Raw genomic sequence first — 15,086 nt, 5'->3', positions numbered from 1 at the left:
AGGGTGGAAGCCGTTTCCTCCTGCAGCTAAATGAGGTCTGAGGGCAGCCGAGCACGACTGGCAGCGGAGGCAGTATCAATCGCGAGGTGCCCCAGGCAGCAGGGGCAGGCCCGGGAGCGGGCTGCCTGCACCAAGGACGTGCACAGAAACCCTGCACGTGGTTTCTCTGGGCTGGCTGGAGAGGTTTGGCCACAGGGTAGGCCAAGGAGGGAGCCCTGAAGTTAAGCCAGATTGAATCCAATTGCTCCTGCACACATGCAGCCTCAGGGCAATGACTACTCTCTTCCCACACCGAGCGATGTAGGCACAGAGGAGTTTAACATTGGCGCAGAGCCCTTGCTCTGCTCTCTACAAAGAGCTTGTCCTCTTGTGGGACATGTGCTTTATAAGGGAGAGAAGGAAAAATAATCTCTGCTGTTGCATTTGTCACCATCATCAACGTGACAAGTGGAGCTACATGTCTGAAGAGACCTTCCTGCTCTGGGGCTTGTATGTACCGAGGGTTAAAAGCAAGCCTGCAGCCCGTGAAAGCCCCTTCCATGACAACTGCTTCTCTCTGCCAAGCATCTCAGAGCGTGGCCAAGAGCGTCATCTGAAAACACGTGGCTTTGTGCTAATTGTAACGCAGGCACCGGGGGACATAACGGGTTACCGGCGGCTGCACACCGGCCGGGGGGGCCTCCGGCTCTGCCTCCCGGGTGGCCAGCTGCCATCCTGCATGGCACCACTGCCTTGCTCAACGTGCCTAGCAAAATAGCGTGTGCTCCTGTCCACAGGTGCAGGCATGGGCTCCTGCCCATGGGTGCAGGCTACAGGCAGCACACAGGCAGGGCCACAGCTGGCAGTTATTTGAACCTGTGAAGTGTGTGCCGTGAAGAGGTAGCAAGAGGCAGGCCCTTTCAGACAGGCACAGACGCTGCTTGGAATGTGTCAGAGCTGCACGAAACAACGCTGGGTGCTTTCAGCTGAGGGACCGTTCCCTGCACAAACATTTACCAAAAGCCCCCCGCCTGACATCCCCTCTCCTTGCCAGCAGGCAGGGCACAGGGGTTAATGGGCAACATTACACATTAAACTAGGCATGAAGATTTGCATTTGTTGGAGAGAGAGATTTCCTTACTAGATGGTTTGTGTTTGCAGTACATTAGCTAATCTCATTTCAGCTTGCGCTACATCTCCCACCGTGCGAATGCACACGCACACACACTGCGATGCTGAAGCCCTGCCAGGGCCCCACACATGTTGTTTCCAGTCTGCCTACTCCTCCCTCCTCCCCAACCTCCCTCCTGCCTTTCCGAGTCGTGCCTGGATCCCCACAGAGTCCCCTGAGTGCTGATGCCTCCACAAACATGGAAGGACCATGGGGCCGGGGCCCCGATGCTTTCACACGCTGGCTGCCGCGGCACGGTGCCGGAGCCGCCATGGCGGCAGAGCTGGGTTCCCTGCCCACCCTTCGGAATTGCTCAGAGCAAACCCCTGCACGGAGCCGTGGCTGGATCCTACCAGGAGCACAGAGCCATGGGGCTGGCACCGAGGGACAAGTCCCCCCAGGAGGAGCTGCTGGATCCCATAACCAGCTGTATGAAGTACAGGGAACCAATGCTGGACCCCCCAGCCTTGACAAATCCCTGTTTGCAGGACTCTGAGCAGGTGCTGGGAGCCAAAGTACTGTTATTTCAGAGGAGGCATTTATATAGCAGCACTTAGTGACTGCTGGTAGGTTTATTACCAACCCCTCATCATACCGACACACTCAGCAGCATGAAGTTAGAGAAAGCCTTGATAATAGCTCTGCACAAGTGAAACATTATTATTTTGCTAAGATCTCTGGGACTAAATAGGCCTTTACCCGTGTAAACTCACAGGGCTGCAGGACGGGCAGCGTATCCGCACTGTGGGTGGGGGTGGCAATGTGCATGGGACCTCCCAGATCGAGGCAAAGTGCAAGGGCTGACCCAGCCCCAGCCACAGCCACAGGGACTGTGTGTTTTAGGGGCTTTTCCTTTAAAACAAGGGAAAAGCATCTGCCCAAAGGCACTTTGCAGGCAGAGGGACAAGTCTGGAGGCAGTTAATGGCTTTCCACCTGCAGGAGCTGCAGAAACACTACCGACAAAACACTGGCTCTGCTGCCAAGCTCTTACAAGCTAATCAATTAAAGCATCACAGCTTGGAAGATGGGTCAGAGCAAAGCAGTACAGTATGGATTTTTTTTCATGAAAAGAGCTTTAGAACAAATCCCCTTTTCCCCCACAAAGACAGAACCAGCCCCTGCAGAGAAAACAAGCCCCAGGGCACCAGGGAGTACCCACAGGTGGGCTGGGAGGGGACTGCTGCCTCCTTGGCAAGGCACAGCCACTCACTGCAGGTTCATGCGACTGTCCTGCTCCCTGTGTCACCTGGTTCACGGGTGCTGGCTCCCTGGGTGATGCCCAAAGCATGGGAGATGCAGGTATGTCCCTGCTAGCCCATGGCTTTGCTGCTGGCCGAGGCACAGACCCCATCAGGAATGTGCTGTGTATGAGGGCTGCCGCTGCCTCTCTGCAATGCCGTGATTAAGTAAAGCACCGCTCCTTGCTCCAGCTGCAGGAGCTGCCGTCGCGACGGGGGTTTCTCTGACCTGAGTGATGCCAACGGCTTTTTGCCGCTGCAGAAGGACCCTTCAGTCTCTTGCACCTCTGAGTCCTTTCCACTGCTGCCCACAGCACAGCTTTCCCATGCCAAGGCCCTCTGTTTCATGGCACAGAATTTAGTGTTTGACTGGCTAAACTACATTTGGTTTAATAATTCATCCTGCACTGTGATCTGGGTTGCACGTCTCCACACAAGTTAACCAGCCTGCTAATCTCCTGCTTGTAAATCTAATCACTAGTGATTTTATATTTACCTGCAGATCGTAAGTGAGAATGTGAAGCAGTGACAGAGCTAAGCACCAGTTCTTAACGGACTCATTAATAATTCCTCCATTTGAAGATGATTCCTCATTGCTGTTCTCTGAGATCTGTCAATGAGCTGGTTCTTAACCCACTTAAGATGCACCGCACTGATACTGCATCATGCTGCTTTTCATGAGAATACTGCTTGATACCACATCAAATACAGTATAACCACCTGTAACAGCGATTCAGATACCTTTGTCCATCACGTGTAATCTCTTCAAAGATTACAATCAGCTGTCTGACAAAATCTGGTTTTCATAATGCCATGGTTACTGGTGCTAATTCTAATCTGTTCTTTCCTTCTTTTTCCTATTTCCCTTATTTCACTATTCCTTTTCATCTACCCATTGTCAGGCTGCGCTGCCCAGCAGCTGGGCTCACCTGCCTGGGTGCTGGTGCCGTGGTGGTGCTCGCCTGCTCTCTCCAGTCCCTCCGGCATCTCAGGGATTATTCCCAATCAGCATCACTGAGAGATGCTGATTGCATCAGCTCCTCAGAGAGTGCTTTTCAAGACTCCTGTGGGGAAATTATTTGGGCCAGATGGATTAAAAATATTTACCTCTGGTCAGTGGTCAGGGCCAAGTTCCGCAGGCTGCACCAAGCCAGTCCCACAAACACCTCAAGCCCTCCCTGGGGTGTTCCTGCCTGGCTCGAGATGCTGAGCATTGATGCTGTGCCCTCCTGCCCAGGGCCAAGGGACCCCAAAAAGCATGGGGAGACACTGGTGTAAGCAAGAGAGCCAGGACATCTTCCTGGAGACAATTAATAGAGTACAGTAAGTGTAGAATAACACAGAGGCAAAGAAATCACTTTTTCTGGAGGCTGGTAGGATAGCAGTAAAGTCATGCTGCACTTTGCCTCACTTGAAAAAAAGTTCTAACAAAACTTCTTTGTATTCTTCAAGGAAAATTTGCTAGATAGGACAACATAATTCTGTGCACTCACGAATTTACAAACTCAGTTTTCTGTATCAGTAACATTATCTGGCGGAGAGTAACTTACCTTGCAATTTATATGGGATGTGATGAGTAAATACCAGCGGTGTCCTGGCATGAATACCAATTTTGAAATGAATACAGAGAATGGAGGCCCGGGTAGGAAAGTCTCAACAGAGCAGGTATTTTTTGGCAGCTGGCAGTGTGTGGAAGGCAGTTTTCTCCAGGCACTTGTGGAGATGGTCAGTATGGGCTGGCCATGGAGCTCTGACATGGAGTTCAGCTGCTGACTGCTCCTGCCTGCTTTGCCAGATGCAAATCCTGCCAGAACAAAAACCTGAAAATCACAACTAAAAAGTCTTTAAAAACTTTTGGACAGCACAGTGCAGCAGTGAGTTATGGGTATGGCAACTGGACCAGCATTATTGCCTTGGTAAAGAGCCTGTTAACCATGGATCAGAGTGTGTTGGAAGAGCTGCAGTGCCTGAAGCTGGTGGGAGCCTCTCTGGGTGCTGCAATGAGGAGTTTTAGTTAATGAAGCTATGAATTATGCATTGAGGATAAAAAAATGTCCTGTTTTATGGCTGGGGAGTTAAGGTGCCATGAGCTCAGGCAAGTGCTCCCAAGCTTCATCCCTGCTGCGTGATGAGAGCCTTTGCTCTGACAACGGGATGGCTCCCTGGGATGTGCCACAGGGGCTCTGCAAAGCCGTGCTGTGACCAATCGCCCATGCAGGGGCATTGCATCGCATCGCTGAGGGATGCTGAGGTGGGGTGCAGAGGTGATGCTGTGGTTCACAGCCCCCCAGCCCTGGCCAGGTGCTTGGCCGAGGAGCAGCCCGGGGGCTGGGTCACCCAGCACCCTGGGCAGGCTGCCCGAGGGGTCCCTTCCCTCCTGCTCCGCAGGGACGCCGCTGCCTGTCATACCCACTGCAGGTTTGTTTCTCTCGGCCCCCTCCAAAGCCCAATGGGCAATAGCAAGCCTATTTTTAAGCTGTGCAAAGTCTTCTTCTGTTGACAAGGAACAAGGACTTCCCTCCTGAAAGGGCCCCCAGCTGTGCCCACAGGCACTTGCTCAAAGGAACTGGAATGGAGCCTGGCCTCAGACTCAAACGCCCCATTCAGCACTGGCATTTGTAAGGCAGAGCAGGGAGGCAGCCTGCTCTGAAAGCTAAAGGCTGGAGTGGCTCTGCCTTCTCAGAGGGACAAAGGCCTTTTCTGCCCTGGGACAATATTGCCACTCACCAGCGATGCCCCCCAGCCAGCGGAGCCTGGAGACCGCTCCTCAGAGCCACCATTCAGCTTTGCTACAGGAGACCTCAGCTTCCAAGTCTAAAGCCGGGGTTGTTTTTCTGCTTCCTTCTGGCATTGAAGCTCCTATGGGCACTGCAGAGGAGGGGGTGAAATCTTCCCAGGAAAGCTGCAGGGAGGAGGCTGGACCCACATGTGCACCAAGGACCTGGGGGGGGGCAGGAGCCTGGCACCCTGTGCCTGACCTTGTCTGCCTTCACAGGAGCCCCCTTCACACCAGAGAGCAGCTGTACCAGTCTGGGGTCCTAAACAGGAGCCCTGGAGCGCTTTGGGGCAGATGAGCATGGGTCTGGAGCCAGGATCCCCAGAGGTACCCTGGTTGTGGTCTGTCCTCCCAGCACCTCCATCCCCCTCTCCCACCCGGGGCTGCCCTGCACCCCCCAGCACTGGGGCCTCAGTGCCCCACAAGCACCAGGAAAAACCCATCCTGCTGCTGACCAACAGCATCTCTGCTCTGAGCCCCTACCGTCTTTACACTGGCACTGGGGAAAGGGACCTGCACCCAACCCGCATTTAAGTCGTGAGATGCTCTTCAGTGAGGTTTCTGGTACCTCAGGGTGGAGGTCTCAGCTCATCAGGAGAAAGTGCTGTGCCCAGACTGGGAAAGCTCCTTCCCGCAGCACTGGAGGTGCTACCGTGGCTGCTCGCTCCTGGCACGTCCTGCTGGAGCGCAGCTGATATGCGCGTTTGCACTCTGCATCCCTGCTCGGCTGCAGCTGGTGCATCCTCCCCCCGACCCGGCACCAGTGACCGGCAGCCGGCAGTGATGCTCCGGCCTGGGCTCGGGGAGGACCTGGTTGTCCTTGCAGGGGACACCCTCAGGGCTGGGAACGAGGGCCCAGAGATGTGTCACTGTCCATAAAATCACCAGAGGCAGCTAAGGGTTCCCAGCCTTCCAGCTGAGCTAGAGAGCTTCAGACCCAGGGAGTCAGCTCGTTAGCTATTCTGCAGGCTGAGCACTCAGCGAGGTTCATGATATGGTTGGGGGACAGTAAAACCTGCAAGGATGCTGGCTCCCTTGCTGGCAGCACAGCAAACATCACTGGCAAAACCCCTGCAGCCCTCCTGCCCGGACGGGAACAGCCAGCCTGGGGATGTGCAGAAATACAGACAATGTCTCTGCGTCGTCCCTGCTCCTGCACTCGCAGGTTTCAGCACAGCAAACAACCCTGCAAGATGGGTGCGCCGGTGCTGTGCCATGTGCCAGCTCGGTCTCTGCCCACCAATGTGGCAGCAGCTGTCTGGGAGGTGCTGGGGGGCTCCGATGGCCGCAGGATCGGTCCCACCCCGCTGTGGGGCAGATGCTGCCGGGCTACAGGATGCTTCCCACAAGGCAATGTGTCCAAGGCCTCCTTAGGGGATGCGCAGGCTGGACGGAGCCCCCAGCTAGCACGGCTCCTGCCCAGCGAGGTGCAGGGAGTTGAGAGCGGGTGGCGATCGATAGGTGTAACTGCAGAGCAAATGCAGCAGCACTGGGCTGCTGCATCACCATCATGAAAATAAATGAGAGATTGATTTTCCGGGCAGTTTGGATCTCATGGATCTCACCAGCTGTGACAAGTGGAGTGCAGGCATGGCCAGCATGGCGGGGCTGACACCTCCCTGCGCTCCCGTGCACCAAGGAGAGGGAGGCAGCTGTGAGGCGGCTGGAGACTCAGACACCCTGAAATGGGGGCAAAGCAGGTCTGAGTGGCTTCAGGCTCTCGCCGGCATTGCAGGGGACAGACCCCAGGCAGGGAGGCAGGCGAGGCTGGGGACAACGGGAGGGATGGGGAAGCGTGGTGCCCCGTGGTCCTCCCGGGAGCCCCCGTCTCGCCGGCATCAGCGGCATCCCAAACTGTGGTGAGCAGCAATTGTCTGCTCACCAGAAAGGCACTGTCTTTCTTGTAACATCTTATCTTCAAGCTTCTCTTGCTAAGTCACATCTGACTTAATTATGGTAATTAAGATTGACATTAATACAAGATTAAAATGTGAAATTAAAATTAGCTGTGAAACTTATCTGAATTTTTAGTGTGCTTATTGATTTTCTTCACTGTTAATCAAAGGTCTGAGGTAACTGCCAATGAACATGGTGCTAATTAGAGCAATGCCCACTAAAGTGGCCTCGGGAGATGCTTCTCTTTATTTCCTTTCCAATACCCCAGGTTTCTGACCACTCAAACACATCCAGCCCTAAGCGCTGCCGAAGGAGCAATAACGATTTCTCCTTTTCTTACATGCACCCCTGTGGCTGCCTACCCTGCCTGCTCCCGCAGCCACCGTCTCGCCCACTCCTGTTGGCAGTGCTCCCTGTATGCAGCCGGGTTGCACACATGGTGATGCATGGCGATGCACGGTGATGCACAACGATGCATGGCCATGTGTGGTGCTGGAGAAGCCAGTCCAGCTGGAGGGGGCTTGGGGCAGCGGGTCCCAGCTGCAGGCAGGAGGGCCCCGGTGTTTTGGCAGGGGCAGCAGGACCTCAGTGACCCAGGGAGCACCGAGGCCACTGGCTCCCCTGCCACGCACATCGCTGTTGTTCCTCAGACTGAAATTTCACAGGCCATTAGGCCTCGGCGCTGGCTGCACGGGGAGGCTGCAGGAGGAAAATTATTCAGATCATCCTGTTACACACCAGCTACGGGCAGCACATCCTGCCGTGCATCCCACCCCGTCCCCCCGCATGCACTCCCTCCTCCCCGCTGCCTCCCAGCTCACCCAAGTCTCCAACGAAGCTGCTGGAGGGGCAGGGGGACCCCAGCACTGCTGTGAGACCCCCAGGCTCACTGAGCATTACCGTCCCCAGCAGCCGCTGAGCCCCCCCCAGGTGCAGGCACTGTGGGCAGTCGGGAAACGCACCCCAAGAGCCCCACCGTCTCTCGGCAGAGCAGTGACAAACCCCAGCTGGTGCTGGGTGCAATATCCCGGGCTGGTGGGGTGCTGCACCAGTGGGGAGCTGGGCCCGGCTGCACTCCCGGCTGATGAGCTCAGGCTTGAGCTTAACTGTTCCCTCTCCGTCACTAACAACTTTTGCCGCTTAGTGGGTATTTCTGAATTACAAATACAGCATTTGTTCTTTTTTTCCTGCCTGTTACCATGGCACTGGTGTTATTATCTGGCTATCTTAGGAGTTTACTACAATGCAGATGAACACAATAAAAATCACTCAAGGAAAACTGCTAAATGAGAGACAACTTTTATCTTTAATAACGGCAGGTCGGGAGGGAAGCCGGGAATGGAGCAGAGGGGGGACCAGAGCAGGCTGCACTCACTCTGCTGCAGATAGCTTTGTTAGACCAAATTAAACCTCTGAGCAAGCGAATCCCACTTTGTATATGAAAATGACAGTGTTAAATAATATACTGCACCTCTCGGTGATTTCTCTCCCTTTCTTATTTTGTCCTTCTCTTGCCTGCTGCCCAACTGCTCCCAGCTGGCAGCAGCTAGGAGTGACACAGGGAATGCAAATGACCCCACTGCCCGCACAGCTGGCTTCACGCACCTCAAAATCCCCAGGCTGCTGCTTCTCCTGCTTGCACCAGTGTTGGGTGGAGGAACTCTGCAGAGCCCGGCAGGGAAAAAGGCAGCAGGATCAGTCCCCATGTTTGGACGGTTTCTTGACTTGATGTGTTCTGCGTGGTGGCATTTGTAGTGATACCAGTATGTGATTATTGTTGCTGAGGTAACCGAATCAGTGTAATTGCTTTCTCAAAGGTAGCAGGGACTTCTCAGATGGCAGCATCAACAAACTGGCTATTTGGGGGAAAGGCTGGCCTCAATCTTGTGGTGTCTGACACTCGTGTCGTGCTTTGTGGCATTGTTCTGGCTATTTGACTTAACAGGCAGAGTGACCGGGAGGACCAGGCAGCTCGCACCAGGAGGTGATTTACAGTAAACATTTCAGGGTAGGATTTGGGATTTCAAGAGAACAAAGTCCTCCGTTCCTGTTCTTATCAAAGCCAGTGTAATTACTCTGTGTGCTCTGACGGGCTCCGGAGGGGCCTGCTGGAAGCTCTCTCAGTTTACTGCAGCTGCCGGTGGCCCAGGCAGGGGGATGGGCAGGACCAGACCAGGTATAAGAGTTCCTGGGAGCCATCAGACCCGTTGGCAGGAAGGTTGTGGAGCTCCAGGGCTGGGGCTGGGGTGCTGAGCGGGGACTGTCTGTGCGTTGCTTCTTTTGCTGCAGGGCTGAGGAAAGTCCAGTACTCCCCCATGGCCAAGGTGCCAGCCCCACGTTACGGGGGCCCTGTGCATCTTCCACAAACCGTGAGCTCTCACATGCCCAGAGCCCATCACCCCAGCGCTGCTGTTTGGGCCGCAGCATGCAGGGCCCCACCAGCCTGGCTTTGCTGGCTTCGGCAGCGGGATCAGACCCTGGTGCATCCATGATCCCAAGGGGGGCACGGGGCCTTTATCAGCCCCCCCATAGCACCACTGCCCTATTCACAGCCTGCTTTTGGGGAGCCCGAGGGGAGGGAAGGGGGGTAAGGCTGGGCTTGGGCAGGGAGGCAAGAGGGGCTTGGGGTGCTGAGAAGGGCCAGGGATGCTGACAGGGGTTTCAGTTGCTGAGGGGGGCTTGAGCTGCTGAGGGGAGTTTGGGATGGTGAGAGAGGCTTGGGGTGCTATGGGGGGCTTGGGGACAAGGGGCAGTGAGATGATACAAGAGACTGGGCACAGGCTGGGCGGGGGCCTGCAGTAGGGAGCACTGCCCAGGCTGGGGGGCATTGCCGGGGGCAACGGAGCCGGGGGGAGCCGGGAGGAGCAGGGGGAAGGGAGGAAGCCGTGGGGAACCGGGGGACCGGGGAGACTGAGGGGACCCGGGGAAGAGCAGCGGGTCTGTGGGGCTGGGGCGAGCAGGGGGGGTGGGGGCCGCGGGAGCCGCGGGCGGGGCCGGAGCGCACGGCGCTGCGCGGGGGCCGGGGCGGCCGCCGGCGCCCTCCCCCGCCGCTCGCTCCGCGCCGAGCCGCGCCGCTCCGCGCCGAGCCGCTCCTCTCCTCCGCCCTCCGCCGCGCCCGCTCCCCCGCGCCGGCTCCGGCTCCGGCTCCGGCGGCAGCCCCCGCCCCCGGCCCGGCCCCGCTCGGCTCGGCTCGACTCGGCTCGGCTCGGCTCGCAGCAGCGCGGAGGCTCCGCCGCGCCCGGCGCCGCCGCCGCACCATGCCGGGGCCCCGCGGGCTCTGCCTGCTCGCCCTGCTGCTGGGCAGCCCCGCGGCCCCGCGCCCAGGTAAGCGGGGCGGAGCGGGGCGGAGCGGGCCGGAGCTGCAGCGCGGAGCGGAGCGGAGCGGGGCTCCTCGGGCACGGCTGCCGGGGCCCTGCGCCTCCCGGCCGGGGGGGGGACGGGGGTGTGCGAGCGCTGCCGGGGAGGAGGCACCGGCCGGGGCCGGGGGGGTGAGGGGGGATGCGGCCGTGACCGGGGAGGGGACAGCCGGCCCGGGAGGGGCTGCTGGAACCGGCCGTGCCACCCCCGACCGGGGACCCCCCCCCCCCCCAGCTTCTGCTGCTCCCCGGGCAGGGCTGAAACTTCTGGCGTTGCTGGGAGAGCACTGCGCCGGCACCGGCAGCGGGAGCGGGAGCGGGGCCCGGCAGGACAGCGGCGGCTCAGCACCGCGGGGAGGACAGCTCCCGCCGCCGCGGCCCGGTCCTGCCGGGGCCGCTCGGGGCAGCCGCGTTCGAACGGGGAAGCGTGGGCTAAGGGCGGCCGTGTCCTCCTGGGGAGCCGTGCCGGACCCTCTGCCTCCCTCCCGCAGGGAGAGCAGCCCGGTGTCCCCAGCCCCCCGTTGTCCCCAGCCCCCCCGGTGCCAGGTCCCCGCCGGTGTTCCCGTCCCACCGGCTCAGGCATGCAGGGACTGGCCGTGGGGTGGGGAGCGTTTAACCCAGGGGCTGCATGTTCATTCCACATGTTTCGCGTTTCCACGCAAATCTGCTCCCTCTCCCTTTCCCACCATCGTGATGACAGACCTAAGATTTGGCTTCAGGACCCATTTGCGGGTGACTTGACAAAGTCATTGCAAACTAGCGCGGTCGCTTAAAGATCCCTAAACTGGTGCCTGCTCCTGTCTCTTGTAACTGGAAGGCTGCGGGGACGAGGCAGCCGGGTTTTGGTGTGCTGCTGGCTGCGGTTACCGGTGCGGATTGGTCAGAGGGAGGACGGGAGAGGCCAGCGTCGTCCTGTGCTGCAGTGTTCGTGCAGGGCCTGGGAGGCTGACCTCAAGGGCCGATGGTGTGTTTTTAGCAAAGATTAACAGCTCCTGGTGTCAGGAGTGCTGTGCAATGCTGCCCGCCTAGCTTCGGTTTCTGTTCTCATGTTCAGATTGCATTAAAAGACTTTCACTTTTTGGTCTTAAACCCGGGTCTCCATCCAGGGATTATATTACAGAATCCATCCTTCTTTCTGGGTAACAAAACAAAAATGGGCATATATTATGGCATTTTCTCTCTCACCGGCACGGTTTGTGTTCTGTACATGCACGTACATATGAAGGAATCAGATCTGAAGTCCCTATCCACAATTGCTGGCATCCTGTTTCAGCATCAGAACAAACAGAAAGACACATTTCTCCAGTGTGTTACACAAACACTCTTGTCCAGGCTGCTGGTGAGCTGCTGCAGGGGTTGCATGTGTACAGCGATAGTCCCTGTGCCACCGTGGGGGGTCTGGGGGAGCTAGGCAAACAAACTGAGTGAGTGCAGGGCCCAGTACGGGGCTTACAGCTCTGCTGCTGCCTTGTGCCCTGGAAGCAGGAGGACTGCCCTGGTCCCAAGCACCCGTTGGGAGCACCGGCAGGCAGCCCAGCTCCTCAGGAACAGGATTTGGCCCTTATGGTAGGCATGATCTGTCATAAATCTCAGGGTAGGAGAACACAGCGTACTGAACTCCTCTTTCCTTGGCAGAGAGGGAGCTGATAAATAGTTGACCCTTTACAAGGTTCGGTGAATTATTGCTGTAAAATCCCAAACTCCTGCACATGCAGCCCTGGAGCCGGCGGCGGCGTGGCAGCTATCCCCGTGCCGGGGGGGGAGGCTTGTCACTCTCTTTGCAGGAGGTCATAGCCAGGGCCCAGATTAGCAAGCCCTGCTGTTCTCAAACTGTTAGGGGGAGCAGGATCAGACCCTGGCGAGAGATGGTTTGTTGTGCTCCATCTGCCTGCTCTTTTGGTTTGTTCTTTCAAGAAACAGCTAATTTCACATGACTTGCACCCATCAGTTGCTCAGCTGGTGGCTTTTTGGTGCTTTGCACTTGTGGAGCCATTTAGATCAACAGAGAGGAGGTGTGAAAGCCTCTCCTCTGGGCATCCGCTTCCCCCCCCAGCACAGAGCACAGCAGCAGAACAGGCAGCAGAGGCACGTCCCTTCGCAGGGACTTGTGCCAGGAGGCTCCGGGCAGCAGCGGGCAAGGAGCGCGGTCATCGGCATAGATATTTCTTTAGCACCCTGTGAATGCAGTGTGCAAACACGAGGCATGCGGGGCAGGCCACGTCCAGTCTGGTGGCTGCGGGTAGGGAAGGGCGACAGCTCTGCCTGCGCTGCCTGCGCTGCTCGGGTGGGCTCAGGCTGGGACCGGCGCTTGGCAAAGCCTGGGCGTTGGGGATGGTTGGGGTACGGCTGGACCTCCTGGGAGACCCAGGGTTTCTAAATATATCCCCTTTGGTGTGGCGGTGGCCATGCGGACCAGTGTCCACTAGAGGTTGTGATGAGACCAGCAAATCCTTCCTGGAGCAGAAATGCAATCCGGGGGGTGCTGAGCATTGGGCTCCTCTGTAGCCCCATCATCTGTGCTCCCCGTTCTTTTCTTCAAGGCGTCGGAGCACCTCTAGGCTAGTTGTCACAGCGGAACAGCAAGCCACAGAGGTTCACTTGGCTTTGTGGTGAGCGCAGCACCACGGCAGAATTTTTCCAGAAAGTCAGGTGTGTCCAGCAGCAAGGAAAACGGAGCATGAACTCGGCGAAGGCTGCAACAAGTGAGCGGTGTGCTCTCGTTGCAATCGGCAGCACCCCGAGCAGTATCACCTCCAGCAATGAGATAATAGCACACAGTCAGGCTGCCAGCGGGCTGTGTGGCCGCAGATAACGAACGGGGAATGGAATTTGTCTGATGGGGAGGTATCAGAGGCCATAATAAATGTCTCCTCTTCCTCCTCTCCTCCTTAGCAGAAAGAACGGGGGAAGTCTGGATCAGTAGCAAATGAAGTTAGTATTTCTTAGCCCTCTACTTCTCCTGTGTTTTTGCCACTACAAATATATAAAGATGCTATTTAAAGTGTACTTTGTGGATGTTACAGTGTCATAAATGTTTCTTTCTATACATTTTTAACTTCTCTTTCAGTGAGGAACTTGATACACGTATTTGGGGGCTGAAGAGGCAGGCTCTAGACCAGTTAAGCTAAATGTGCCCACTTGGCATACAGAATGCCACACAGAGGTCTTATAACCGCAAACCATGTAAAAAGGGAAGTGCAGAACATACCAGTGTGTGATCCATCCCTTGTAGCTCTAAGTCAGATTCTGCTGGGTTCAGAAATTAATAGCTAATAAGTCACAGATGAGGTGGTGTGCACAGAGGGGTGGCCGGGCATCACTGGATGGGTAACGAGGGTGTTAAAACTGGCTGGTGTGAGAATGGCACGTCCTGCCCGAGGGCAGGGTTGTTCCTGCGGGTATTCAGGGTCAGAGCCGAGCACTTTGGGGCTTAGTTATCCCATTCTGTACAAACGGGGTTTTTTTAAATGAAATGGGCTCTGTATGATTAAATAACACGCAGCTTTTGATCTAGACTACAAGCAGCCTCAGAAATCAGTGTATTTTACATCCTCTGTCATTGCAATGAGTACAGCCAGTTCCAGTGGGCTTTGAAAAAAAAAAAAAAGACTAACCTTCTGTGAGCAATCCAAAAGTTATTTACTTGATGCGATTTTATTTTTCAAATATTTGAAAGTGGTTACTGAACAGTAAAATATGCTCCAAGGAAATCCTGTTACAAACCACAGGCTATATTTTAATTAGCATAACGTGCAGTTACATGGCTGGAATTGGAGCCTGCCAATAAATGTATCTTTCGGGAGTTCAAATAGATGTCTATAGAAAATTCAGCGTGAGCACCGGCTTTCCAATTTTCCAGTCCATCAGGATAGATTTACACTCTTGTCAGGGGTATGAAATTGCTGAATTCAGTGGTGAGATAGTTCTGTGTCTTTAACCACTTGACTTGCCAGGCAGAGGGTGCTCTGTAAGGCAGGAATGCGCGTCCCTGCTTCAGTCCGAGGGACTCAGCGGGTTTGCGGGGGGATCACCCTGGCCCCCTGGCCCCCTTCAGGGCTTCAGCAGAGCGCGTACCAGGATGAACCACGCCGGTATCCAGCACATCGCGTGGGGCAAGCTCCGGGGCCATTGGCAATACCCAAATGTTCCCCTTCGTTAGCGGAGCAGCGTGCGGGGCCGAAGCCGATGTTTCCAGCAGACCGCGGCTCAGGAGCAGAAACCCCAGTGTGCAACGGGTGCCAGCACCCATGGCAGTGGGGATGGGGACCTGCCATCCCTCCAGCCGTGGCCTCGGGGCAGCGGCCGGGAGGAGTGTGTGTCCTCCCGGAGAGGGGGGTTTAGGGGTGGCAGAGCAGGCAGGGCTGCAAACAAAAGCACTTCAAAGTCCTTGTGTTGGCCATGCTGGGCCAGGACCGACATCCCTCCGGGAGGGCACAGGCAGAGCCCAGTGAAGCTGCTTTTCCTCTGCTGCTTTCAGAGGGAGGTCACGCACACGCTGGTTTGGCAAACCAGCCACAAGAACATGCCATGGGACCGCTGTCAAAGGGGTGCAGAAAGACCGGGAGCCCCCCTGCCCCCGCCAGCGGCACCGGCCATGCACGGGGCTTATTGTTACCTCATTCAAAGAGAGACAGAACGATCTTTAATGTGTCCTAAGGTAAAAATACTG

The 15,086-nt window shown here is 56.5% G+C and overlaps 1 protein-coding gene across 2 annotated transcripts in view; it reads left to right on the top strand.

The window, feature by feature from the left end:
• The first annotated feature begins 10,126 nt into the window (after positions 1 to 10,126).
• SEZ6L (seizure related 6 homolog like) overlaps positions 10,127 to 15,086 on the top strand; it is a 50,017-nt gene continuing 45,057 nt past the window's right edge. For both annotated transcript variants that reach the window (XM_052797450.1, XM_052797449.1), the window contains exon 1: positions 10,127 to 10,385. In XM_052797450.1, the coding sequence (XP_052653410.1) occupies positions 10,319 to 10,385 (67 nt within the window). In that variant the 5' untranslated portion in view covers positions 10,127 to 10,318. The remainder of the gene's footprint in view (positions 10,386 to 15,086) is intronic.

The sequence above is a fragment of the Harpia harpyja genome, chromosome 9 (assembly GCF_026419915.1).
Source record: "Harpia harpyja isolate bHarHar1 chromosome 9, bHarHar1 primary haplotype, whole genome shotgun sequence".
Taxonomy (NCBI): Eukaryota; Metazoa; Chordata; class Aves; order Accipitriformes; family Accipitridae; genus Harpia; species Harpia harpyja.
Note: the sequence above shows the minus strand (reverse complement) of the source record. Positions and strands in the feature narration are given on the sequence as shown.